The sequence below is a fragment of the Nothoprocta perdicaria genome, unplaced genomic scaffold (genome assembly GCF_003342845.1).
Source record: "Nothoprocta perdicaria isolate Ctin4 unplaced genomic scaffold, notPer1 scaffold_38, whole genome shotgun sequence".
Classification (NCBI taxonomy): domain Eukaryota; kingdom Metazoa; phylum Chordata; class Aves; order Tinamiformes; family Tinamidae; genus Nothoprocta; species Nothoprocta perdicaria.
Window position 1 is genome coordinate 4722664 of NW_020455621.1, and position 26414 is coordinate 4749077.

At 39.9% G+C, this 26414-nt stretch overlaps 2 protein-coding genes across 2 annotated transcripts in view; both read right to left on the minus strand.

Annotated features, from left to right (window-relative positions):
• EPM2A (EPM2A, laforin glucan phosphatase) overlaps positions 1-9265 on the minus strand; it is a 48859-nt gene extending 39594 nt beyond the window's left edge. Inside the window, 2 exon segments of the mRNA XM_026044727.1 lie at positions 897-1096; positions 9049-9265. Of these exon segments, the coding sequence (XP_025900512.1) occupies positions 897-1096; positions 9049-9265 (417 nt within the window).
• Positions 9266-12974: 3709 nt separating this feature from the next.
• FBXO30 (F-box protein 30) lies at positions 12975-26120 on the minus strand. The gene is made up of 4 exons (XM_026044731.1): positions 26082-26120; positions 23462-23566; positions 14111-16202; positions 12975-13275 (listed from the first exon to the last, which is right to left on the minus strand). Exons 3-4 carry the CDS (start codon positions 16184-16186, stop codon positions 13072-13074), a joined length of 2280 nt encoding a protein of 759 aa, XP_025900516.1. The 5' UTR covers positions 16187-16202; positions 23462-23566; positions 26082-26120; the 3' UTR covers positions 12975-13071.
• Positions 26121-26414: the final 294 nt, after the last annotated feature.

Here is a 26414-nt window from a genome sequence, read left to right on the forward strand (position 1 = left end):
GGCCACGCAGAGCACGGCGCCCGCCGCCACGGCGCGCGCGGGCAGCACCACGCCGAAGCGGAACAGCATGAGGGCGGCCGCGGCGCGACGAGACGCGACGCGAGCGGCGGGGAGGGCGCCCGTGCGGCCGCCAGGGGGCCCCGCCGCGGCGCCGCTTCCGGCGGCGGCGGGAAGGGGCAGCCGCCATGTCGGGGCGCGGGGGGGTTCGGAAGGGAGCGCTGTGGGCAGGGAGGGAGCCCTCGAGCCCCCGCACGTGCCTGCGGCGTTTCCAACGCTTGGAACGCACCTTTGGGCTTGACCTTGAACAAGCACCGTGGTGTTTGTGCCGTCCCTTCAGGCGGGCACCTCGCTGCACGTGTTAAAATGAGAAATGTAAAAGAACAGATTATTATTATTTTTTAATAYGCGGCTGCAAGCATTTTGTTTTGCCCTTCTGATGCCAATTTGGCAAGTCTTACACGTAGCAATAAGCAGGACTTGCAAGGAGTGGCGGCGAGGGAGGATGTGGTCCAAGCCCTCATAGCACAGGCCTTGTCTGAGTACAGCCACTGGAGAAGCAGCTAAGGACAGACACAGAGGATTACTAACTTTATCTAGGTCAGGCTCTGGGAACGGGCCTTTCAATGAGGCAAAAGAAATCCTGCCTCAAAAGATGGCTTCTTATTTGCTGTGTGCAGCGGCGATGACACACTGAAGCCTATGTACTGCCAAATTTGTTCTTCAAGACTGCTTTTTACTGGTCCTGATTGAACTTGTGTAAGTGATAGGCCACAACTGTGCCAGGCATAACCAGAGCTAAAGGAATCCTGGCCTCCCTCCCTGYGTTTCTGTGGGCACCAGTTCTCATTGCAGCACTGTCACTTTTACAGAACAAAGCAGCACAGTTCAACCCTTACCTTTATCCTTAATCCTTCTCGTAAGGCGCTGCTGAAGGAAGGAACCCTGCAGCCTGTTGCTGCGCGGGGCTGGCCAGTCAGGAGGGCTGCGTCTCCCGGGGAGTCCTGCTGCTCTAACACTCTTGCCATTTGGCTCCCTCCAGTTCCTTGAACTGCCGCTTTGTGTGGAATTGTCCTGGTACTTTCATGAAGCTGGGGATCTGAAAATTACATTCAGGAAACTTGATACTAATAATGATACTAATCCAAAATAAAGATACTAATCAAGAAGTCTGACAGTAGTGTACACTAAAATAAAAGACCTTTTTCTATAATTGTTCATTTCCTTTGCTTTTTTTTTTCTYCTGATTTGCAGAGTGGCTGTCAAGAAGAGAAACAGCACACAGCTCTCTGAACAACATGAACACGACTAAAATAACAGATCAACTTAATGCTTTATTTATTAGAGTGGTCTGTGYTCATACCACACATCTTGACTCAGGGCAAGCTGTTTCACCAGGGGCCTGTTTGCTGCTTGGCTCTGCCTTATCTGTTGTTGCTGCACAGTGATCTCAAACGATACTTCCAAGTAGGGGAATTGCAGTGAAGATAGGGGTTGCAAAACAAATCCACGCACACAGTTACTGAAAAGACTTGGTCAGAAAAGGGATGATAATTAGATCTTTCCTCATGCTGATTCCAAGCTTTTGGTGATGTTTGAATTACTGTGCTYCTTCCTGGATAACTCTTCCCTTTTTTGGTCATTTTCTTTCTTGTAAAGATACGGAAAAAGTGTTATCACAATTTTCAAATGTGAGCAGTAATTATAGCAGCAAGAAAGGCAGCACTCTGTACAGCCTCTCTCACAGGGAAAAACACATTTCTGTTACGTGGTAAACTGATTTAGATTCATTCAYGATTTGAGCCAAGTATTGTCTGCTAGAAAATTCGGACAGTCTCTGTTTCTTTAAAGAGAATGGGCTAAATGTAAAAATAGTCTGATACAAAGAATTAAAAACTACCATTTTAAGTGCAAGGTGCTGATGTTGTTGATTAATTATCTAAACTAGCCTGGGCCCCATGGACCCAAGCTTTCTAATTGAAATCAAAGTGATCTTCTGATGGTGATGACCAAAGTCTCTTCTTCTTATAACTTGGCAGTACAATAACTAAGAAAGGAAAAACTGAGATATCACCTTTCTAGCGGGATGTATAAAYAGTTTTAAAAGTAGTTACCACATAAGCACTGCCATTCCCTTTTTATAGTTGTAGGTGCTGTTTCATAGCACACGTAACTCCAAAAAACTGCTTTAGCTTCTGAGTGTCAGTTTATGTATTATTTATGCCTGTTAAGCAGGCTAAGCAACAGAAATTCTGGACTGAGTGAAGATTTTAATAGTTTCATTAAAAAATCATATTGAAATAATAGGTGGGACACTATAGGAGAGAACTTTCACTTCTGCATATCATTTCGTATAGCGTTTTTTCCTAAACTTATAAAAATAATTTCTCACTTTTAAAAGTAACTAGCCAGCTTAAATATGCAATAATATTACAGTAATACATGCAGGAATAACTATTCCAGTAAGCTTTTTCACAATCAGTGCTTCTAATAAAAATTCATCTCTGCATCCTCCCCATCCAAAGCGCTTTGGGACCTGGAGAAGGTCCCACCGTATTTCTCCAGAGGGCACTTTCAATGTCCCATCAACCTCATCAGTGCCCAGACACCAGCAACTACAAGTGAGCCCAGAACCCGGCTCCCTTCCTGCTTTGGGCAAAGTGACCCGCACAGTTCTCCCAAGAAAGCTCTGTGCAAGCCGTTCACAGTTCTCATGGAACATCCACAGCAGGAAAACAGAGCAGCTCCAGGCAAACTTGGAGCTTCTTTCCTAACATTAACGTGGCACTTTTGCCTGGCACAACGAGAAGCCAAGGATTTATACAAAGAGATTGTGTAAACTCCTGTAGGAGAGCAAATATTGAATGATTGTAAGACAGCTTGAGMCACTCAACAGAAAAATAGTGTGTAAATTGTTTCTATGCCAGCCTTTTACTTACCAATAGAACATCAAGATTCTTATTAAATACCCACCTGAGAAGAGGTACAGCCCTTTTGGAATAAGGAACAGTGTAAAACAAAACATTCAACCATTAGAAATAGCAAAACATTATTCCATCAGTTAGAAGAGTATAGTTTGACCCAAACTTAATGTGCCATATACCAGGTAAACTTTTAAGTGGATGATGTGYTTTCTTTTTAGAGACTTCTGTGTAGTCCTTTTATGCTTAGTTTGTTGACTTCAGAGTATAAATGACTAAATTACTGATTTTGAATTTAAGAACAATAGAAATCCCAAACGGTGGTGRTAGTTACACAACAGGCGAATGGATGCCCTTATATTAGCTTCCAAAGCAACTACAGGAAAGTGAAGCAAGGAGAGTTTGCCCTCAGTTTGCCCTTGAGCAACAGATATAGTACTGCAACACATCTCTAGCTCTCTAACAGGCTACTAAAAGGCATAAATTGCTTTTTCTTAAAGCCCTTTGTATAGATTGGAGATCGATGAAGCAATTATCTTCAAAATGGGGGCAGKGTCAAGAGAAAGAAAAACCCAGTGCCAGAAAACACCCCTGCCTCCTAGCCAGGAGACCCACTACCTGATAAAGAAGAGATTGTATCATCTGACCAAACAAGCATGGAAGCAATTTGTTGTTCAAATACATATGGGTATGTATTTGAGCATATGGGGGAGCATATTTGAGCATATACGAGCATATGGGGATCCTGAAAATCTACTACCCTGTCTTCTTGTATTATGTTGCTGTAACACTATATAAAGCCAATCTATAGCCATTTCTTATTTTCATATGTTTAGCATTTTTGCAGCTGCATACTTTTCTATTAAAAGAAACAAAAACCAAGAAGAACTTTATTCCAGCTGATTTGCACGTGCTTCAGCAAGCTCCACCGAGTCCACTTCTCTGACACACAAGTAACCCTTGCTGAAGAACAGACTTCTATTTCCATCCCGCCATAAAGAAACTCTTAAAAATACGCCCTGCGGTCCAGGAGGAGTGAGTAAACGGCCTGAAAAACAGCAGCCGCGCCAGCTTCCTCAGGTCGTGGCAGCGTCTTGCAGCCAAGAGCCAGAGGATGCTTGCRAGACTAGATCACAGGCAGGACGCCTGCGACCTAATTTAGCACGTGTGTGGTGCAGGGCACCGTAGTAGTGACCYGTCTCCAATGCAGTCGGGTTCCCCACAGAGGCCTTTCTGGTGGCACAGCCAGTCCCACAACACGGTCCCACCAGGGAGCCACAGCTCGCTGCTCCAGAACTGTACGTGGCCCTTAAGCCACCAGGTGGCCACCTCTTTTTTTCTTCTGTGTTTACCCTTCTGTATGTTGAAGGAATGGGATGTGTGGACTCTTGCTCCTGAAAGCGGATCAGCTGTGTTAATGAACAATATTTTAGCCTTGCCAGTACAAGAATGTGCATTTCATTTGAAACATATAAACAATCTCAGCGTGGARTGGGAGTTGTATATTACATGTAGAGCTCAGATTCTCTTGAACAGTTCTGTGCACATTTGCATTTTCAAATGGCATGATCTTCCTCCGTCCTCATCTTCTGACCCTTATTGCAGTAAAGTTTCTTGGAAATTCATATGTAGAGCTATTGTCCTGCTCACAGATTCCTTTTTAACTGTACACAATAAGTCCTACATACATATACTTAGGTATAAGATTCCCAAGCCAAGACCATTATAGAAGACATATTAAAAAACAGAAAACAAAAAACACTTGCCCAGAGCCTTTCTGAATCTGGGATACCCCTAAGTAGAAAAATATTTAGATTCACAGATCTGTTCACAGTTTAGTAACAGATAATAATTCAACTAAAAATAGTTCTCCATTATGTCATTCATAATATCAAGCATATTATTACYACAATTACATGCTTTTCCAAATCTTGATTAATCACCCTCACTTCTAGGTAAGTGTAGGTAAGATTTTTTTTTTTAATATTATCAGATTTAAAAAAAAAATGCAAAACATATAGTAGAAAGATTCAATGTGACTTTAGCTAAATCATTCTGATTTGGAAGTCTAAAGTTAAGACTTCAAATTATTAGAAGTAATTGATATAACAATGGCCTTTGTTCATTTTATTAGGATGTAAAAGGACTAAGACCCTCTGGAAATCTGCTTTTCCTTTCAGTTCTTYAAGCTACATCTTTGGGTATCTAACATCAGTACAAATTTCAGTTTAAGACTTATAAAACCCAAACTAATTAGTATTTATAAAGCTATTAAATAATGATCTTCAAATTATCTAATTCAGGCTAGTGTATCTGGAAATTAGGAGGCTCACTGGGGAACATCCAGTGAGATATTATTGTTAGAAAAATGAAAGTAAAAGAACAGAAAGAAGAAAAATGAATCGGACAAAGAAATTGTTCACTGTCTGGACTATGTAGACCTCAAGGGAGGCAAATCACTTTTTCCATTGCTGCTGCAACATCGTGCTTTGTGCCAAGCTCTATGGGTTTCATTAAAATTCACATATAATCAAGTCAAACTTYAAAGGGGCTAATTACATTTCAGCTACTGATGTGGATACTATTTTTTTTTCTGAACATTATAATCCTTCTGGTTTTCAGAAATGCTTGCAAATATTATATCTTTGTCTTTAGGGACATCACCAACCAGAGGAAAATAAAAGGGAAAACTACCAAACTGTTACTTGGCAGCTGACTAGAGTTAAGGTTAATTGTACATTATCACCTACGACAGCTTATTTCAGACTTGYAGAACAAAGTAGTCTCTAATTGAGACATATTCTAAACACTAGCTCTTTTTCCTGTAAACTTAGTATCATTGCCATTTGCTCAGGCAGGAAAGTGTATAATACATATAATTCCCACAGATAAACAGTGAAAAGACTTTTCTGTTGAGACCAAAAGTATGCAAAAATAATATTTWAAAAAAAATAGTAATCAGCCATCATCACCTTTTGCTCAGTACTTTAAGGTAAGTTGCAGATAACATTTCCCAAGTAAACAATTTTGTTAATATTTTGGGGCATAGTGCTGGAGATTGAATGTTTTCGTCACAGACTTACTATTCTGCATTTGTTAATATTTGCTTTGGTATTGCATTTGCTTAAACATTATTGCCAGCATAAATTTGAGAAAATAAAAACTGAAATATGTTTGATACATTGATCAAACCGAGCATAAAATGGACTCTGCATGAATTTCAGAGTTTTAGTCACATTCACAGTTTTAGCATCTTACTTCATTCGTTTTAATATGGTTACATCCTTAGGGAGCAACAAAGCAATTACTTTCTCTCCAACTCAAGTTGCATTATAGATGACTTTGTCAGAACATCTCCATCACAGCAACTTTAAAGGCCTTTAATATTGACTTTAAATGGAGTTTTGAAAAATCACTACTTCTATTGTTAATCCCATTTACACTGATGTAAAAACCAACAGAGTAGTGTCTAATGCCACAGATGGAAAGAGCAATGACTGAGCAAGTCTGCCGAGACGCTGCATTTGCCAGTGATGGGATCACTGCCACTATGTTCCTGTTATACCTCATGGCAATTCCCCTATCAAATTGTTGTGGAGTAATGATTCATTAGCAGAATTGTGGTAAATGAGCACATCAATTCTCCCAGTCTGTTCCAGCTGTGAACACACAAGCTAGCACTGCCTCCACATCTCAGCTGATTAATGGGTAACCCAGTAACTGGTGATTATAAACCATGTGGCCTCACAGAGCTGGGAGCAGGTGACTCCYTCCGTGTTGATGAGTACCTTACCGTGAATGGTCTGCAGCTGGTAATGCCCTTCATCTTTCTTCGATACCTCCTTGGGGTATTTTCAGCTTAATCACAGCTCTGAAAAGCATCTAATTAACATTTTGTCTCCATGGATGGGAGGCCAAACCGAACGTTCTCTTCTGATCCCCTCACAACTCRGTACTTACCCATGACCGGATGCAGCACGCAGGCTCTGGCCTTCTGGCCAGCTTTTCCCTGGTCTCTGTTAGGTCATCCCAGTTCACTGACTACATTCACCCAGCTCCGTGTCCTTCTTGGGGTCTGCCCATAATTAACACATTCATCCAACTTCTGTCACCTAAAAACATCTTAAGAGTCAAGCAGCATACTCACAGTGCAGGCTGTGCCCTACTCTAAGGCAGTACTTGCCAAACTTTTTGCTGTGACCATGGATGTGGCCAGAGCAAAACTAAAGTCTGCAGTTAGCATTTATTTTAACTCTCAAAGAATAATAATTTTCTGCATGTATTCCACTTATTTTGAAGATCTTTTACTGATGCCTTATTTCACATATGGCTGTTTTGTCCATCTTTAACACAGCTTTGTATAGGTAACAATTTCCAATAGATTTCTCACTATAGTGTCATTCTGTGACTGTTTAATGTAGTAGACTAATGTAGTATCACTTCTTCTACAAAGAGAGAGAGAAAGAATATTTAGGATTATCTCTCTCAGTGACTATAATGCGAAAAACAATTGCTTATTTCATGTTCCTTGTATGCTTGATCTGTAGAAAAGACAAACTAAATCTTCCACATATGAAATACAATAACCACCAGACTATTACCTACTTGCTTTTCTTCACACAATATTAAAAAAAAAAAAAAGTGTTTCATTCCACAGCAGAAGGAAAATACTGCTTAAAACACAACCATTTTTTTTTTTTCCGAGATGGTATTACAGCTTTCTAACTGGATATTTTGGATCAACATCCTGAAGCAAAACTGTTYAGTCACCTAAGTAAGAGGAAACAAGAAAGTTATTAGAACACAAGATCTTCTGAGCGGGGATATTTCTACCCATCCACGCCACACTCATGCGTGTACCCGGCAATGTGAAACCAATCACTTCTTAGCCATGTGCTGGGACCTTCCCTCTGGTGCTCACATATCTCACCTGCACCGCAGGACCTGGCAGTCTCACATCTGGTACAGATGGACACAGCAGAAAGCTCCCAGTGGAGAGAGAATGAAGTGTTTTCCCCATTGCGTGACCTCTCCATTTGAATCGAGACAGTCACASGAACAAATTCCCACAGAGACAAAAGACAAACTGCTTCCTAATGTTTTTCTGCTGCATTTATCTCAAGATAACGCTGTCCTCACGGAGTCATTTGCTCAATCCCATATATATGCTTGTTGGATTGGATCAGGCAGAGTAATCTGATTTCAAAGGAAGAATTAAAGAGTCAAGTATTAAAAAGGTTGGCAAAAAAATGACCAGTGTCTTAGCAAGGACCTCCTAGGATCACAAATAAAATCAGCAGTAGAATCTTATACTTGAAATGGTCTCAGCCCTTTAAAAAAGAAAACACTGAAAACACTGGGATTTTTCTCAGTCATTTACATACTAGAGCTAGTCAAATCATATCCAGATGCTCATTATTCTAAAATTAGTAATTTTGTCATCACCATTTAAGCTTCACTTGAAAACTAAAGGGACAATAAAACAATAGAAAAGAGACTTAGCTAATCACATAACTGTTTTGTTCAAATGAAATTCACCCCACATAGATAAGAAAGTGCATCATTTTCATGCAAATATAACCATTTATATAAGTTATTTACTTGTCAGGTTCTCCTACAAATATTAATGAACACATTTTATATATGGAAGCAAGGCAGAAATCCATCAATGAGAAGATTTTTTGTTTAACAGTTTTTCATTCTTGTGCTTAAGCCATTCATGTTTTTGTGACAATTTAGGATGCAGCTAAGTAGAACAACAGTGGAATATCACTAAAGCAGAAATCCCGTTCTTCTGGTCAATTCTACAAATCCTGTCTCGTATGACCTTGGGAAATTCTGTTTTTCCCTGCATTTTTCAGTTAAACGATACACCATCATTGCACACACACATATATAGCCTCATGTAATAGAAAAATAAGCAGTGTGTAGATCTGTTGCTGCATGTGTCGCAGAGTTTGGTTTATCTGAAGGGCAGGCGTGGTGTGAACATTTGTTACCACATTTCACAGTGCATTTATCARCGATAACAAACGCCTTCTGGGCTGCCATTCCATTACCAAGATGCATTCAGACCTACCTGTCTTTTGCTTTGCTCCTTTCTCTTCCTTCCATTTCCTCACTCACTYACACCCCCTTTCTTCGGGAAATCCTGACAAAACATTCCCTGCATCAAACAGGCCCTGTTTTCGGCTCAGCCGTCCCACGGGCTGCCCGGGCCCCGCACCAAAGGGGCTCCCTGCAGCGAGGCCTGCGCCCAAGGCGACCGCCATGCTCCACACGGGGAGGCCGGGTCGCACCGGGAGAAGGTTCCAGAACGCAGGGGGCAGCCGGGCGCCCCGCRCCATGGGGAGGCCATGCTGGCGCCAGCCCCTGCACGCACCAGTGGGACCCTCAGAGTGCCCCGTGCCCTCCTCACTACGAGCCTGTTGCTCCATTCAGTTTTCCCCTCCAGTTTGCTGTACTGCTACAAGATTGACCGCGTGCAGAACAGCTCCTACTACAAAAGTGAAACACCAAAAACATGCTTTAAACCCTGTCTTTCCTTTAAACGCCTTAACTTTTACAAGGTCTCAGAAACATTCAGTTATGCTCGTTTTTCTCTGCACTGTTATACAACCGCTGCAGTCTACAGCTCACCTAAAGATGGTCAAAGACACTTCAATAGGTTTCTGACTGAAGGAATTCAAATCAGCCTCCTGGTACTACAGGAAGCCAGCTCTCCACTGACTTTAAATCCCAGTTTAGTAAGAACACTTCAATATAGTTTATCAGCAGTGTTCTTCCAAAAAAAAAAAAAAAAAAAAAAAACAGACAAATCCTCCAGAATACTCTGAGCATCAAGAAACTGAAAAGACAGACACAAAAAAAAAAATGCCTTACACAGCAGAGTATCTGAATCCACTTATGGAGAATGGAAAAGCCAATGGCCCACTTTGCACACTGGGTATGTCTGTCTAAACACTGTAATAGCCACCAGTTTGCAGTGGTGGCTGAAATTAAACCGTGAGTCACACCACATTACTCAGTACAGTTTAAGATTCATTTATTGGGTAACAGATTTATGGAGTATAGGTACATTTTTAAATACTATCAATATGCTCCCACTGAAAAATGGCAGAGCACAAGGTTAATCTCCTGTTTTAACAAGGTTTTCTTCCGCATTTTGCCATTCTGCATACAGTCTGAATCATTATTCTCTGTAACCACCTTAAGTTAAAAGCACCTCCTTTTGGGCAGTGGCTTTCTACAGAAAAATGGAAGCAATAGACTTGGAAAGATTTTCACAAACAGGTGGCAGGGGCGTATATTATTTTTTGACCATATTTCCTATTTATTTTGCATGGAACCTCCCTCCCCCCAAATCCACAAGGTACAACTGGAACCCTTAGTTCTGAATACTGAAGGRCTGGTGGTGATGAGCTTTAATAAAATAAAATAATTAAAAAAAAGTACAATTGTACTAAAAGAGAAACTCCAAAAGTTTTATTAGGATTTTAACAGACATTGCAAAAAAATATTGCATAATGATTGAAAACATAATATTTTTAACAAAGTAGTAATGTGGTATCAAGTAAAAGAAAATCTGGAACAACTGTCTACATATGCTGTAAGGAAGATGTACCAGGAAAGGGATATGACATTTTTAAAATTCAAGGGCAAATATTAACAAGAAGCCACATTTTGATAGACTGACTACACACCACAGATGTTTTACAAACTGCATAGCAGCGTTTTTTAAAAAAAAGTGTTATCCTAATGATACTGTATTTCTGCATTTGGAGCAGCTTACAAGGCAGAGATTTTGTTTATAACATTGATATTTTAATAGCTCTGGATTCTCATAAAAATAAACTACTTTAACTAGAAAAAAAAAAAAAAAGCCTGTATCTACATTTGAAAACAAAAGTGCATGTTCTGAGAAATAGTGTTATCTCTGAAGAAGAACACTGAGTACTTAAAAGGTTCATTTTAGTAGATCAACAGCTGATGGTGCTTTAGACATGGATCTGCACTGCGCTACAAGTGAGATTCTTCCAACACCAGCTCCCACAGCTGAGCACCCTCCTCTCTGAAGCAACCAGGACACTTCTGCCTGCCCTGAGATGACCAGGGCCCTGGGTAGTTACAAAGAATGGCAGCTACCAAAGCCCACCACGGTGCTGCCCCCCAGCCCTCTAGAAAAAGAGGAAAAGAAAAAAAAATCAGTAACCCAAGACAGATATTTTAAAGTCAATTTAGTCATAAAACTCTTCAACATCCAGGAGCCTTCCAGTTGGACAACTGCTTTTAAACACTGCTGACAAGAACTGTTGACAGCTTCTCTCCTGCCTTGTGCTGAAGGATTTGTGGGAAACAAGCTTTATATATGATGTGCACTCCAGAGAACAGGGTGGTTTCTTTATAAACCCACCTAAAATCCAGTTGGCGTGGCCAGCTGTACACAGACCCACATTCTCCTTTCCACATAACTGTGGTGACAGCTAAGAATTACCACCAATGCCAGCAACTTCTGTGGAGGGTTCACTCCCTTTCTCCCGCTGGCCAGAAGAATGAAATGGTGGGAAGAGGACAGAGAGTTAAGATCCAGGCAGAGCTTTTGCTTAAGCTCTCCGGTAATTTCAATTCATGGCACTAAAGAACGAGATTTAATTTCTTTCTGGGCACCCTTAGCACTCTGCATAGAAAAGGCAGTGCATGTTTAGCTGGGCCGGCCCCAGGATGGGAAATGCACAGATACCAAAGTTGTGAACTGCAGCCAGACTAACCATAAACAAGTGTCCAGTACAGAAATTACGAGCAATAAATTCAGCTATTTTTGTAAACATCTCCTCCTTACTAATCTCTTTATTTTTCCTATAATGGAAATATGTACTGTATTTCTTTGTTCCAAGCACTGGTCTGTTTCTGTTTTAGCTTTGTGGCACAGTTGCTAAGTGCAASAGGCTAGAGACGCTAACATTAATACAAACAAGGTGGAAAGTCAGTTCAAGTTACTACRGAGTCTGCTATACCAGGGCGTTTTTCATAGCTCGTGTTCTCTATTCACAAAGGCCTTGTAAGATCTTTCGTTATGGAAGACTGGAAGCAAATTAGAGCCGCTTGTTTAAAGAGAAGTAGTTGAATATGTATTTCTGATGTGCCGTATGCAATTAATGAATCATGTCTCATCTTATGAAGACGATACATTTAATATTCATGTCAGTAATTTAAAATGCTCCTCAAAAAAGCAGCATTTTTATAGACAAATTAACAGAAAGGAGACAACACATCTCACGATACCATGAAACAAGTAAAGCCCTTTCATTAGCTGCATTATAAATTCATAACTGCTAATCCCATACTTTGAATTCTGACTGTTCTAGCAATTTAACCCTCAGCCAACTGCAGGACAAGGGAAAAAAGCTACATCAGATGTCACTGTAGGTGTGAGAGTAAAAACTTGCATTCCATGTTTTATCTTTAAAAGTTTTGCTCCCAAAATTGAAGTAACTGTTAACTAGTTTAAAAAAAAGAAAAAAATTGTTGATAGGTCAAAAGCAAGTTGTGCTAAGAATTAAGCTGCTGTAAATCAGAGTTCACTTAGCTCATTACTAACATTTTTAAATGCTTATCCTAGATCACCTGTTAACCAGGAAGAGCACTAGAATACTGATTTCAAGAGAAAAGCTGAGTGTTGGTCTGCTTTGACTTTTTCCTATTTTTTAAAATATTTGGATGATAATTTGTTATTTAAAAAAAAGACCAAATACAGAGAGCACTTTTGGTCAGGATCATGTCCCACTGCAACTCAGTGTTTTCTGTATAAATGTGCACACTATTAAGAGGCCATTTTTGAAATGCTATCAGTCAACAGAAACACGGGCACCAGTGAATCAGAAAACACACCTTAGGGTTTTGTTTTTAAATTATATAAGTTAGATAAAACTACCCTGTCCAGCAAGTTCCGAATTTTTCAAACGTTAAGGCAACTGTCATTACTTTCCAGCTAAACAGTATTATAAAAAATAAATGTCACTTCAAACCTTATATACACAGTGACAGAGCAGATTTAGCTAGAAAGTATCTTTAGTACATTAATAAAGTGTCACATAGTATTACCGAGGCTATATCAGGTGCTTGAGTGGATGTGCAACTGGAGGGGCTTCAATGCTTAAAGTACAGGTTTCAAAACGGAGCGCAGCGACCGTCCCTCTTTAGTGAGTTCCCGTGTCACACACATGCATGGCAGCGGAACAGCCTCCTCTCTCCTCTCTACAGCGTTGTAGCTACACTTCTTCAGATGGTCGGCCATGCTCACGATGTCCGCAAACTTCCACTCCTTCACGGTGCAGAAGGCTGTACTGAACCGCCAGACCTAGAAAGCAAGCTACACTCAGGCTCAAACACACCTAGACAGGATCAAGGAACTAAATGTTTGCTAGCACCTTCAGACACCTTTTAAGGTCTACTAGGACTTTTGCTGAGATTCAAAATGACAAAGAAACAAACAAGGCTTTTCTCTGGACAGTCCACTGCAGGCTGATTCCTATTCCATGTTGAAGGTGAGCACTCTTTCTTGTGTCTACAAATTAGATCTGATGAACAGTTAAATGACAAAATGCCACGAGACCATAAAACACAGGGGAAGTCCATTTCTGAAGTGATATATTTCTGCAATTGCAAATTACCACTGCAGATACCCTGGCACTCCAGGGAGGAAGGCAGGTAATGGTGAAAAACATGCTRTACACAAGTGACCACCAAAAGGTTTAAGAATTATTTACATACTTGACTAAGGCGCAATAGCATGGCAAGGGATCCTAATAGATCATAGAAACAATAAAAGAAAACTGCTTAAAACAGTTTAAAGCAAGAAAATATCAAAGAAAACCATGATGTACATTTTGCTAGATAAACCTCTAATTTTTCCAAGATTTTAAAATATTATTTTTACATCATGTTAAAAAAAAAGGACAGACTCCTACTTCTGRAGGTGTGGAGAAAACTAAATATACTAGTTGCAACTGAAACAACCTGCTAACATTCTCTGCTAGCTGCATGAGACAGCCTGCCTCCTGAATCTACGCTTTCTATCTACGAACAGTATTACCAGTGGTGACCAGGCAAAATAATGCTCTGCCAAAGAGCGGACACACAGACACTTTAACAGCCCTTCCTTTTCAACTTCAAAGGAAGAAGAAACCACTTACTTTTTCTTTTATTTGCCAAGAAGAACTTCCATCCGGGTACCTCCTCTTCTCCCAGAGCAGTATGACCATTCCTCGTGCCTGAAGCAAGCTTCCACACACATCTCTCATCAAACGTGACACTCTCGAAAGCTGACATAAGCTGAAGCCATCTAGAAAACTAGCAATATGCTGCAGAACCTCAAAAGGCAGACTACTCAGGTGGTCGTTGTGTAGTCCAATTAAGCAGCTTTTTGCTGGTTCTACTAATACTGTGGATATGCAGGGCTGAACTCCAAACGACCGTAGGTGGCGATCATGAATTATTTTTGCCCCTTGTGTGGAAGGGCAAAACCTGCGTTGCGAATATGTGCACCCATAATACGCCAGCGGACACCTCTGCTCCATCCAGCCATTAAGGCCAGCATGAATGTCACCATGCACATTCTTAAAATGTGAAGAAAACTCATTCCTCCTAAACAACTGTCCACAAACAAATGTAAACATTGAACGCTGTTTTGTTTGGTATCGAGCCACATATTCCAAAACCAAATCCAGCCCAAGGGTCTGGAATGGACTTGGATTGGAGAGCTGTGGGTTGGCATGATCACACGCAGAAGCTGAAGCTATTTCCCCCACCATTGTGTTTGTGGCCAATATAGCAGATGGGAGAGAAAATGTTTGGGTCCCAAAGTCAACGTGATACACGTCGACACTGCGACTTTCCGATATTCCCCTGCCTCCGGGAGAGTCTCCTAGACAAAAGAGCAAAGCTGCTGTGATTAGATCAATCCCTTGAAGACCCATGGGATCTTCGGTTATCTCCAAATCTGATGTATCAACAGCTTTGTCTTCTTTTGGTGCAGACCAATAGTGATTAACGAGGAATTTGTAGGATCGATGCCGTAAAAGCGAGAAGGCATCGACATTTCTCAACCTTTCTTGCTCCACCTGCCTCTCTAACAATTCCTCTTCATTAGCATGATGTGGTACTATATGACTGACACTGCCATTAACCAAGTGATCAGATGGCATTACTTCTCCAGGCTGTGTTGCTGCAGGGAAGGGACTGCAAGGCTGTAACGCTTCAACCTCAGGAGACGCGGGACATTCACCGTTTGCTACACTGGACGACTCCAAATTAGACACACCAAGATCTTCATTCTGGTCCAACAGCTTTGAGCTTTCATTTTCTACATGAAAGCCATTACACAAAAGTGAAGAATTACTGAGGTTTCCATTTAAGTCATGTTTTTGCACTAAATCATAACAATTATCACTAGAACCATTTTGCTCCATTTGTGTATTCTGACTCAGACTATCAAAGGTGACTCCACCAACTGCTCCTATGTTATCTTCATCAGGATACTCATGGTCAGACTTTTTATCCTGAATAATTCCATTAGCAGCTTCTTCTTTGCTCTCTGTGTCTTCTCTCCTTTCATAGGGTGAAATGCCGAGCCTGGAACTTAACATGCTGATGTCCCGCGTAGCACTGTTCAGGATATCCAGGGCAGCAGCCAAGCTCCTTGTTGTTTCTACAGTGGCCTGATAAAGGGCACCGTAGGAATCTTCATCCACAGGCATGAGGCCGTTTGAATGCACTGCGTCGTGGGCACTTGATCTGACAGGRGTCGGCTCTCTGGATTCAGATATCTGATCCGCTGCTTTGGACATCATGGTCGCTACTTTAAGTGATTCTAGTAACATGCGTTGGTCTTGAAGCGCTAAAGCCATATCTAGCTGCTCCACTTCATCAACATCTTTACTCAGATTTTCATAAGATTTTCGGTCTGCGTAACTGACTGGCCATCTATTCCACTCCATGGTGCAACATACCACACTTGCGGGACAGACTTCTAGATGATCTGCAATTTTATTTCGGGCTACTATGAAGGGACACCCAAAGCCACTGTTCAAGCAAGGCACTCTTTCAAGTGGACACAAAATGCGATGCTCCTCAGCTTTGCACGAGTGAAAAACTGCTCCACACACCAAAGGGCATCCAATCAAATCACAGGAGGTGCCAGGCTCTGGTCTGGTCATACAGCGACGACTGACGCAGTTTACACAGTGCAAATGCTGTTGATGCTCCTCCATGACTCTAAATCCAACTCTGAATGAAGAGAAGGGAGACAGAAAGGGTAAAATATTAACTTAATATCTCTCATAATTAGGAACACTTATTTGCAGTTTTGTATTCTCTGTATGAGTGGGGAGATGTGCATTAACATCACATGACCTAATCAGTAGCCCTTTTAAGAGAACAAGAATGTAACATTTTATAATAAAAAGGTGTTTAAAAGTTCCACTGAAGATTAAGGACATTCATTTATACAAGAATTCAAGACATCTATTCACTAGATATGAAATACACACAACTCAAAAGCATGCAATGCTTCCCTCTGAAGCACCTCTTGTGCCCCTTCCCATTTCAAACAGATGCTTTGGTTTTAGTTGAAGTATCACCACTGACTATCCCTGGTCACTAAGAAATTCTAGATTACGTGATTTTACACAGCAAGGGAAGGAAYGGAGGAACTCAGATTTGTTCTCATCCACATTTCACCTCCAGCTCTCCAAAGAAGTGCCCTGGTTCCCCAGCTGCTTGTGTGGCCGGTATCTCTTGGTCCGCCTTCACACAGTTCCACGTAAGGCAAAAGGCAACGTGCCCTGTGTGTCTCTGAACCTCCTTGTGCCCCACTCTCCTCCACACTYGCATGCTTCTGCGTAGCCAGCCCTGCTCTGCAACAGCTTCTTGCCTTCCCCCCCCCCCACTCTAGTCCACAGTCTGGTCTGTAGCTCCTCTTATTTTTATAGCAGCTGTTGTACAAAGGTAGCAATTACACCATGCATTAAAAAAACTTTTCAGTTCACTGAAAGCCTTTACACTGAACTCTAGTGCCTGACATGGCTCCATATGCACTTTCAGCTCTACCTACAAAAAGACCCCCCCCACACACACACATTCCCTAATGACAATAGCTCAAAGTATAAGGGTAACATGGCAACTTCCCATTATCAGGTCAAACAGCAAGAGAAAGGTAGTTAAAAATCCACAAGCAAACTATTAAAATACAAGCTGGCACRCACAGTCATGGAAAAGAGCCATGTTTGTGTCTTTGTACCCTACTTCCAGAAGCTCTGACACTCTTTATTAGTCTGAGTGCACAAGTGCCTAAGCTCTCTTCTACGCTCTAACATGATACTGCCCTCAGAAAAGATCCCACTGCGAATGACAGTTCAGGGATATCTGAATGGACTACACAGCGGCCCAGCTCAAAACATTTTGCTAAAATACATTGCTCAGTTTCTTCTTTTGCTTACTGCCTACCTGCCCAAATTATTTTTCTTGAAAAATAAAATACTTGAAGGATTTTAATATTAACAAAGTTGTCTCCTTATTGTATTCTCCTGGCAGGCAAGTATTCTCATGCCGTGTCCTCAGTAGAAACTGAATTAAGTGAATTCAAACTTCTTAAACTAAAAATATTCAAAATTGACTGTAAAAATAAAACCAATTAGTATTATTCATTTTGCTCAAGTTGAAAATATGAAAAAACAAAACAGAATTTTAGTCATTTGACTTTAAAGTTAAATAACTTTCTATGTAATGCTTACCTCAGACGTATTCTTTTAGCATCTTTCAACTCATGCCAACTTTAAGTAGCACTCAGACCTCATCCCTCCATCCCTTATAATGTAGATAGCTCAAATGTTTTAGCCACCCACTCTTCTGAACAGTTCTAACAAAGAAGCATATGTGCTACACGTAGCAGGCAAAACACAGCTGAATTTATACAGTGAATAACAAATGCGTTTCCTCATCACACACTGGCAAGTGTGACACTCACTGAACTCCGTGACTGATTTGCTAAAGGTTTTAACAAATCTTTCTGGCACACAACCCCCTTTCACCTTACACATCGAGTCAGGCAGCACCTACAACCAGGAGATGAAGAACCAGAAAGGGAAAACTACCAGACTTTTGTGGAAAATCAACCCTATTCGTAGTTCCTCTGCCAAATCCCTTATTTAAACAATTCCTGCCAAATACATAACGCATCTGCACTAATGAATATATTTTTTCTGTTAAGAAAACTTTTACTATTATAAAATAATACCCTTACTTTTAAAATAAKAAGTTACTTAAGACTAAATATATCCTTTCATTATATAGATTTTTTTAAATAAGCCACCAGCTCCCATCTATGTCCTCCTACAGCCTACATTCAACTTTCACTATTGTATAAACAATCCCACAAAGGACAGGTCTTGCAGGTGGCCAGTCACACTGGCAGTTCAGTTGCAAAGCCAAAAGACATTTTTTTCCCCTCCATCTGTTTTGTTTTAAACAAGGTAGTCATTATACATCAGTCATCAAAAGTACTTCTACAAGGTAAGTACTGGGGGAGATACAAGTTTTACATATGACAGATATGAGCCATATTGAGCCATATATATATATGGCTCATATATATTTTTATATATATATATAAATAAAATTAAATTGCTGAGATCATTTGATTTCTACTCAAAAAGAGCAGGGGAATGTATGCTGCCCTTTACTGAACAGTACAGAGGTATGTACCAGTAACTTAGAAAAATGTACTGTCCATTCTGTTTTTATGATGCTTTGGTGGGTAGAAGAGCATTGGAAAGATGGGTTTTGTTAAAACTGCTTTGGAAATGACCACAGAACATAGGCATGGTAATGAAATTTCAAGCACTCATTGAAAACATGAGATACTTAACAGCACATACCTACAACTTGAACTCATCAACAAATCCAAGAAACTCTAACTAGATTCAAATGCTTCATTTCGTTTTGGAGATAGTCCATACAATCCACAACTGAACATCTAGCAGCCAAGCAGGGTCTAAAGGCAGTGAAAAAAATCAAACAGAAATATCAAACAAATGCACCTCAAGCCTTCTGAGTTTTGCATCAATATCAAAGCCAAACTCTAGTTTTCCTGGAGTCAGCAATTAAATAGAGATAAGGAAAAAACAAAATCTCTGATTATGTGTGCATTTTAAAAATACTTGACACACAAACTGGAGATACCTTAAGTCCTGCAAAACAATTGCCAGTTGCCAGCTCACCAGCTCACCAGCCCACATGGCACCCAGCACCCACTCCACCAACTCAAAAGCAGCCCCGCATCAGTAAAGCTCACTCGGTTCCCTACAACCACGTTTAGGGATGTAGCCCGCAGGGATGAGCCCCTGCAAGAAGCCCCTCTGCACCCTGCTCCCTTGCAGGTGGCCAGACCGGGGGCCCGCGCCGGGCTCGGCTGCCTCGGGGCCACGGCTGGCCCTCGCTCACAGCCCCGGGCGCAGTCGAAGCGAGCTCATGTTGGCCCGCACTGTTTGTGTAGACATACCCTAAATTAGTCAACCATCATTAAATGCTGTCTTTAAATAGCCTGCGTGAGCTTACACAGAAGAACATTCTATTAAGACAGTAAAACATCCTCCTCCCTAGCACGCTATCTTGGTCTTTACAAGTCAGAATCTGAAACCCGAGTGGGGCGACTAGAGCAGCTTTTATCAAACACCAGGACTGCTTTCAGGCACCGGCTGATGTTCACCAAAACTTAATGCTCTCACACACAAAAATGAACATTTGAAAAGAGTAAAGAGATAACTGGTGAAGATGACGAGTGTTGCTGACAGACAGTGTACAAAGGCCACATCAGACACTAAAAATACCGTGTTTTAGTAAGGTAGATACTAATTTAGTCTTGTAACAGATGCTGGTGTTTGCTTTTATAAAGTAGTTATGCATGTGATCAGTTGAATAGCTAAAGTAACCTATTCCCTCAGGTTCCTCAAATCAGAATGTTACGGATCACTAAAAAGTTTGATACTAAATTCCCAGTAAATATTTTAAATTCTCTTTGGACATCAGTAGAGCATCTGCATGGCATTTACCAAATTTTTATATCCTCCTCAGGCCTTAATTTTATAGCAGTTGCTGTAGAACCACAGTTTAGTCAGAATATCACAGCTTAATTAGAGCTTACTGTAAAAGCCCTTTAATGCTTTCTAAATGTCCTTCTCGTACATTTTTTTAGCRTCTTGCCTTCAAACCCCACAACTGCATGGTGGAGTCACGAGTTCTGGACTGCTTAGTTGGTTAAGGCTTTTCATACAATTAAGTTATCCAAACATAAATTTTAAATCCAAATACAAAAGTTAATCAAACAACCCTATCAAACAAGCACCAGGTGAAACAAAATGATGTCATCTCTAAAATGAGAACACTCATCATTCAGCTAATGGTCATGATTCCTTTAATTTTGTGAATTATGTATTCTTGTGAACCACAATTTAACATCTTTTGGATTCAAGGATTAAAAGCATCCACACGTGAATCATTTTTCTTTGAAGTAGCACATCTAATATTATCCCTAATATCACAYAGATAACTAGAAGAGGGACCCTCTTCCCAAACATTGCCTGGCAAAGAAGAAGAAAATAATACAGAGCAAAGGAGAGCTAAAAAAAAAAAATCTTGCTGCAGATAACAATGTCTAAACTTGCACTTTGAGTTGCTCTGAGATACAAACTAGAAAAAGCTAGCAAATGCAGTAGCTCTTGACCAGAAGAAAAATACAAATCTTTAAAGCAGGCTCTGAGTGTTTATACCTTATTGTGTTCTCTACCAAAATTTGCCAAGAAGTTAGAGGGTAAAATCAGCGACTATAGCAAGAAAGAACAGCTGTCCTTTCCTGATAGCCTAATGTCAGCAACTAGGCTGAGTTCATATGAGATGCTTAAGTATGCATACTTGACTGTTACTAGCAGAGAAACCTAAAAATACATCCAGTTCCAGTGAGGTGATCACTGCTCTCAGAATTTGGGCGATCACTTGATGTTATTGTACATACTATACGGTCAGCTGACCAAATTGGCCAGAACATGCTTTGAAAATCTGTCATAATTAAAAGGATTAAAATTCCAGCTGCTACAGCCACATGATTTTCAGTTGCTGTTGTAACATAAATATTAAAATAGCATAATAAGGGTTTCAAGCAGTGACTACACAATACTTCAGCTGCAACTGKGAGCTCTCACTGTTTCCTCCACTGCAAAGCAGAAGATGCCATACTACTTATTATCAAACTCAATTTCTGCTTACTTACTTTCCCCTGTGTAAATTCCTTTGCACCGATAAGATATGAAACGACYGTTACTGCTGTTGGAACTCTCTGTTACTCAGTCACATTTTATTCACCAAACCTATGAAGGCTCAGTTGTCTTTGAGACTCTTTCCTCTATCATATCTGATTAAATTTCAACAGTTTCTTACATTACTGGTTTAAGGAAGCAGATGAACAGAGAGACAGCAGCAGTGCTGCCACAGGTTAAATTCCCAAAGCCTCCAAGATGCTGCACGGGCAGCCAGATACACACAAAACATTCAAAATGTTTTGGAGGGTGCAACAAACCAAAGGAGACACTGCCAAACTACTGAAACTCCCACCTTTCACCCAATATGTGGGTGAAAGATCTGTAGCTGTGCCTAACTAGTCTCATAACATCTGGAGACTATGTGTTTTAGAGAGTAAAAGCACAAGGGCCATTTATGTCTAAAAATAAGTAAATAAAAAACACGATTGACAGATTTTCACAGTTTGAAAGACAAGAGGCATAAAAAGGATTTACAATACTTTGCCAAAACAGAATTGGTATCAATAAATAATGACCTACTTTATTTTTCTCAATTCCACCACATATGGGCAAATAACTTTCATTCACCTTGACCACTTGGTCTTCCAGATGTATCAAGCAAGCTTTGTAGTCTTCCAGAAAGTGAGTTTTGTCTTCTCACCCCTATCTGACACAGAAAGTGTAATAAACTTCCTATCTACAGACCACCTCAGTCTGTTACTACAGTAGCAAAGCAAYAGTAGCTTTCTAGAGTATGGGTAAYATTCACTTTTTGATTTTAAGATAATCTAATTCTACATTAGCATCCAACTACATTTTAAGGGGTAAATTCAAAAGTACAGGAAATAACAGTACAAATTACTATTCATTAAAATGAAAGAAGAGGTGATAACATTTAAAAAATACATACCTCAGTAGTACAGGCTGGCTGTCTTTTTTATKCATTATATACACTACAAATGTTTTAAATAGTTTTTGTTTTCAGAAAGAAGTTCTGAAAGGAATTTTATCAAGCCCTGTATTTTACCTAATTAGCTCACAGCAGACATGCTTTCAAGAAGCAGGGTCTTTTCAAGAGCTACACTTCCAACTTCAACCTTGGGGGATACAAGGTACCTTTTTTCTCTCTCTCAGAGATCATCAGGACAGCCCCGGCTTCCATTACAGCAAGGCAGATTGTTTAAAAAAATATTCAAAATATTTGCATAAATCATCATTTACTGTGTTCTTAACCTGCATAAACTTGATTAATAACAAAGGAGAGAATACTTCAGCTGGTACTGGCTGCAGATGTAGGAAAGTGGGAAACACTTTTTTTTCGGTATGTTTTTAGATCACTGAATTTTTAAGGAGYTTCAACTACTAAAGCACAAAGTATTACCCAAGCAGCATGCTACTTTCACCATGATCATTACAGGCTATGACAACTTCTAGGTGCTACACAAGAGCAGCAGAAAAGGGGCACACCCAAAACAGCTTCTTATTGCACAAAAACACACATGGGGATACACGCTCCTGTTTTATCCATGATCTAGCACCTAATGAACGAGCAGAGCATTGACATGTACTGACTGAAACACTTAAGAGGTTAAAAAGGACTAAAAAAACCCAGAAACCTCTATCTACAGCAAAAATAATCATCAGTAGAATTATAAAATGTAGCTTCTATGATTTCACCCTAAAAAGAAAAGATTTTCCATATCTTACCCCCTATTCCACCTCAAACTTCCTAGTTATGGAAGGTGATTTCCAGCAACCCTCTAGAAGCTCCATTTTCCCCAGGGCTAAATTCTCCCTTAGCTTCAGAGAATTCTGCGAGGTATTTCCCTCCAAATAATTTCAGATAAATAAATAAAGAAAGGATTTAAGCGAAAAAAAAAAAAATAAAATACTGGTATAACTCAAGTGAACCTCCAATGACGCCCCATCTGACTCATGTGTCATCCTTGCATCAGAGCTTGCATTTTGAAACAGAACTTCTCTGTATCCCTATCAAATCTAGGAACATTAGAGATCAAAAAGCTTTTCCTTCAAGTCCTTTTGTGACAGATGTGCCATGCATTCTTGACTTTTTGACACCTTCCCCAAGCGAGATGGCCAAAAGTCTCAAAGAGCCCTTGGCCACACACCAGCACAGGACCCCCGCACCAAGAACAGCTACGCCTGGTGCATGGCTCACACACAAAAGCACTCTACCTGCTGAGATGGTGACAGGACAGAACCAGCTACAGGGCCAGCAGATTTCATGTGTAAAGCATCTCTGAAGTTGAATTCAGCACAACTCCGTGATTGCTGCAGACTCTGCAAGACATGAGATTGGAAATAAAGTTTCATTTCAGGGGTATAGATTGCTTTCCATATGCACAATCCTTTGAAAATATCACATGCTTACAATATCTGGAGCTGCAAATGGTTAAATGTTTTGCAGTTTTATGGAAACTTAAAAAAAAAATAATAGACTTTATAACCACAATATGGCTTCTGTCATTCTAGTTCATTATCTACTGTTAGTCAGACTGGATGGTTACTCATTACATTGAAGGCTAGAAGAGACTATTAAAAATTATTTATTATGACCTGCTTGGCTTAGTTCTTTCCTATAACCACCAGCAACCATTTAATAAAAAAAAAAAAAAAAGCATCAAGACTCGGGACTAATTTTAATATTGCATCAGCTGGAAAACTAAAATACTGTTTTCAATTTTATATTTGATATAATTTATTCATCTTGTATCTTGAGACCAGAGAATTTATTTAATAGCTGCTTCATGGCAATAAGTATATTTTTTTCCATGTGCTCATATCTATGATTATTAAAACTTAACAGATACGGAACAGAAGTGAAATACCCCCACAAAAGTGACATCCTTATCCACAGATATCAGTTCYGAAATATTCCAGAAATAAAAAAAAGGAAAGCAATAAAAAATCTCTCAAAAAACAGAAGCAAAACTATTGCCAAAAATAATTCATTCTATTACAGTAAGCAGACTTAGCCACCCAAAAGAAGCCAAAAATAAAACCTTCATGTTATATAATATTTTAATTCATATATGTTGCAGCAGAACTCCTGACCTCTATATTTATAGCCGTCAGGCCAAAACTCTGGCTGATGCCCTGCTTCAAGTCTTACCACCCAAGTTTACCTAGTTCCCATAGCAAAATAAGAAAACAAATTTAAAATAAATGGAACATGGACAGATCACAGGCTGAAATACAGATACCTTCTGTATAGGAGATGGTTTTGCTTTGTTTTGTTTTATTTAAAATATACCCTTGTTAGTAGCATAAGGCCTGACATATAAAAATAGTTAAAGACCAAAATTCTAGCAGGATCCCAGACCAAAATTCTAACAGGATCCCTCTAGATCAGATATAACACAGATACAACACAGGACAATATAGAAACAGGACAACATTTCTTCAACTTAACAGCACAATAGAAAAGGTAGAAGAAGAAAAACAATAGCTGGCATTCAGAATATCAACCTTTTCTATTTTCAGGCATTTAACTWTCATTGCAAATAAAGACAAACCTTTTGCAGCACCTATTACGGCTTTTTCATTCTTCCCATCTTCCCAAATACTTGGTTTTTAAAGCAACAGAAATATTACTTTTTAGATATTTTTAATTTTATTTTATGCTATTTTTTACCAAAAAAAAAAAAAATCCCCAACAGTTGACAGGAAGCTGGGAGCATATCTTAAAAAGAGCACACACTGTTAACTTCCAAAACACCAGCTCTACAAAATGTTTTGACTCTAACGAAGTAGTAGGGGGCTGGGAGGAGAGGGAAAGAACACACAGATCTGCACTACAAGTTTGTAGTTTTGGGGCATACAATGAGTCATCAAGTTCTGATCTCCAATACAAACATAGAGTGTCTTTTCCAAATGTCAACAGGCATGAAGTTAATATATTTTTTAAAGGCTCCAGCTGAACTTTCCCATCCAAATATATTCCATAGCTGKCGATAATAGTGACTCAGCTAAAACAAGTTTTGTAAGAGCATTACAACTATAAAAAACACACACGCACAAGCACACGGAGAAAGATCTTATTTGCTAAGAACCTGTGACACTAATTTCTCTCTTCCACAGGACTTAGGGACAACTACACTTTCTACCGAAGCTGCTTCTAAATAAACAAATAGGAAGTTTAACCTTAGAAAATAAACCCACCATCCACTTTCAGGCACCTATATAAAAAAAAAAATCTGAACTAGGTATCAGTATTCAGTGAAAAATATGAACCACCAACTTGAGCTTTATATCAAGAGTTGTGACTGGGCCAGATAGAACTCTATCCCACTGTCTCTCTCCTGTGCTCATGGCTTGAGTTTAAACTTATTGGGTGGGTTTTCAGCATGATTTCACATTAAGAACTTAGCTCAATCTTTGGCATTTGGTAAAGTGCAGCGCAGTCTTCCAAAGAGAGGTCCTACAAGGTCTTAAGGAGTTGAAGGATATTTTAGATGCAGATGGTATTAACAGATTGCAGTAAAATAAAACAAACAGCAAGAGTCACAAGAGCATGCACTGCAAGACTTGCATCAAAAACTGCTCAAAACGGTATGCTGCAAAGTAAATCAAAGCCTTCACCTCCCCTGCAATTTTAATCATTACGTCCTGTTTTAGACCAGGTTAAACTTCTTCATTTTTCCCTCTTTTTCCTTTAGTCAATGTAGAGACTAGATAGTGCTCAGAGCCATAAGCAAGCTTGTCCAGAATTTCTTTTTAACCCTCAATAATGTAGCTATTTATTTATTCATGCTCTGTTCAGTAACATATTAATTATACAATCTAAGTGACTCACCAGCCCAAACTCCAGTTATCTTGACTCTTGCAGTGCAGAAAAGGAAATTGAAAGTTCCTTGTCACTAATGCACTGACCACTAATGAGAGCCTGATGCTCTGTTTGCATCTCTGTATCACTGGATCTCATTGCTACAGGCAAACTGCATCTGCTTCACTTGAGAGAGAGCTCATCAAATAGAAAGGTTTACTGATTTGTAAACAAATTTAATTTTTTAAGTTTAGATCAATCTGATTGAATATAAAAGCATAGGTTTGTTACYGAGATGAAATCCACCACTCCTTCAATATTTTAATTGAAGACTAACAGCAGTAAGAGTTCTGAGGACCTGGA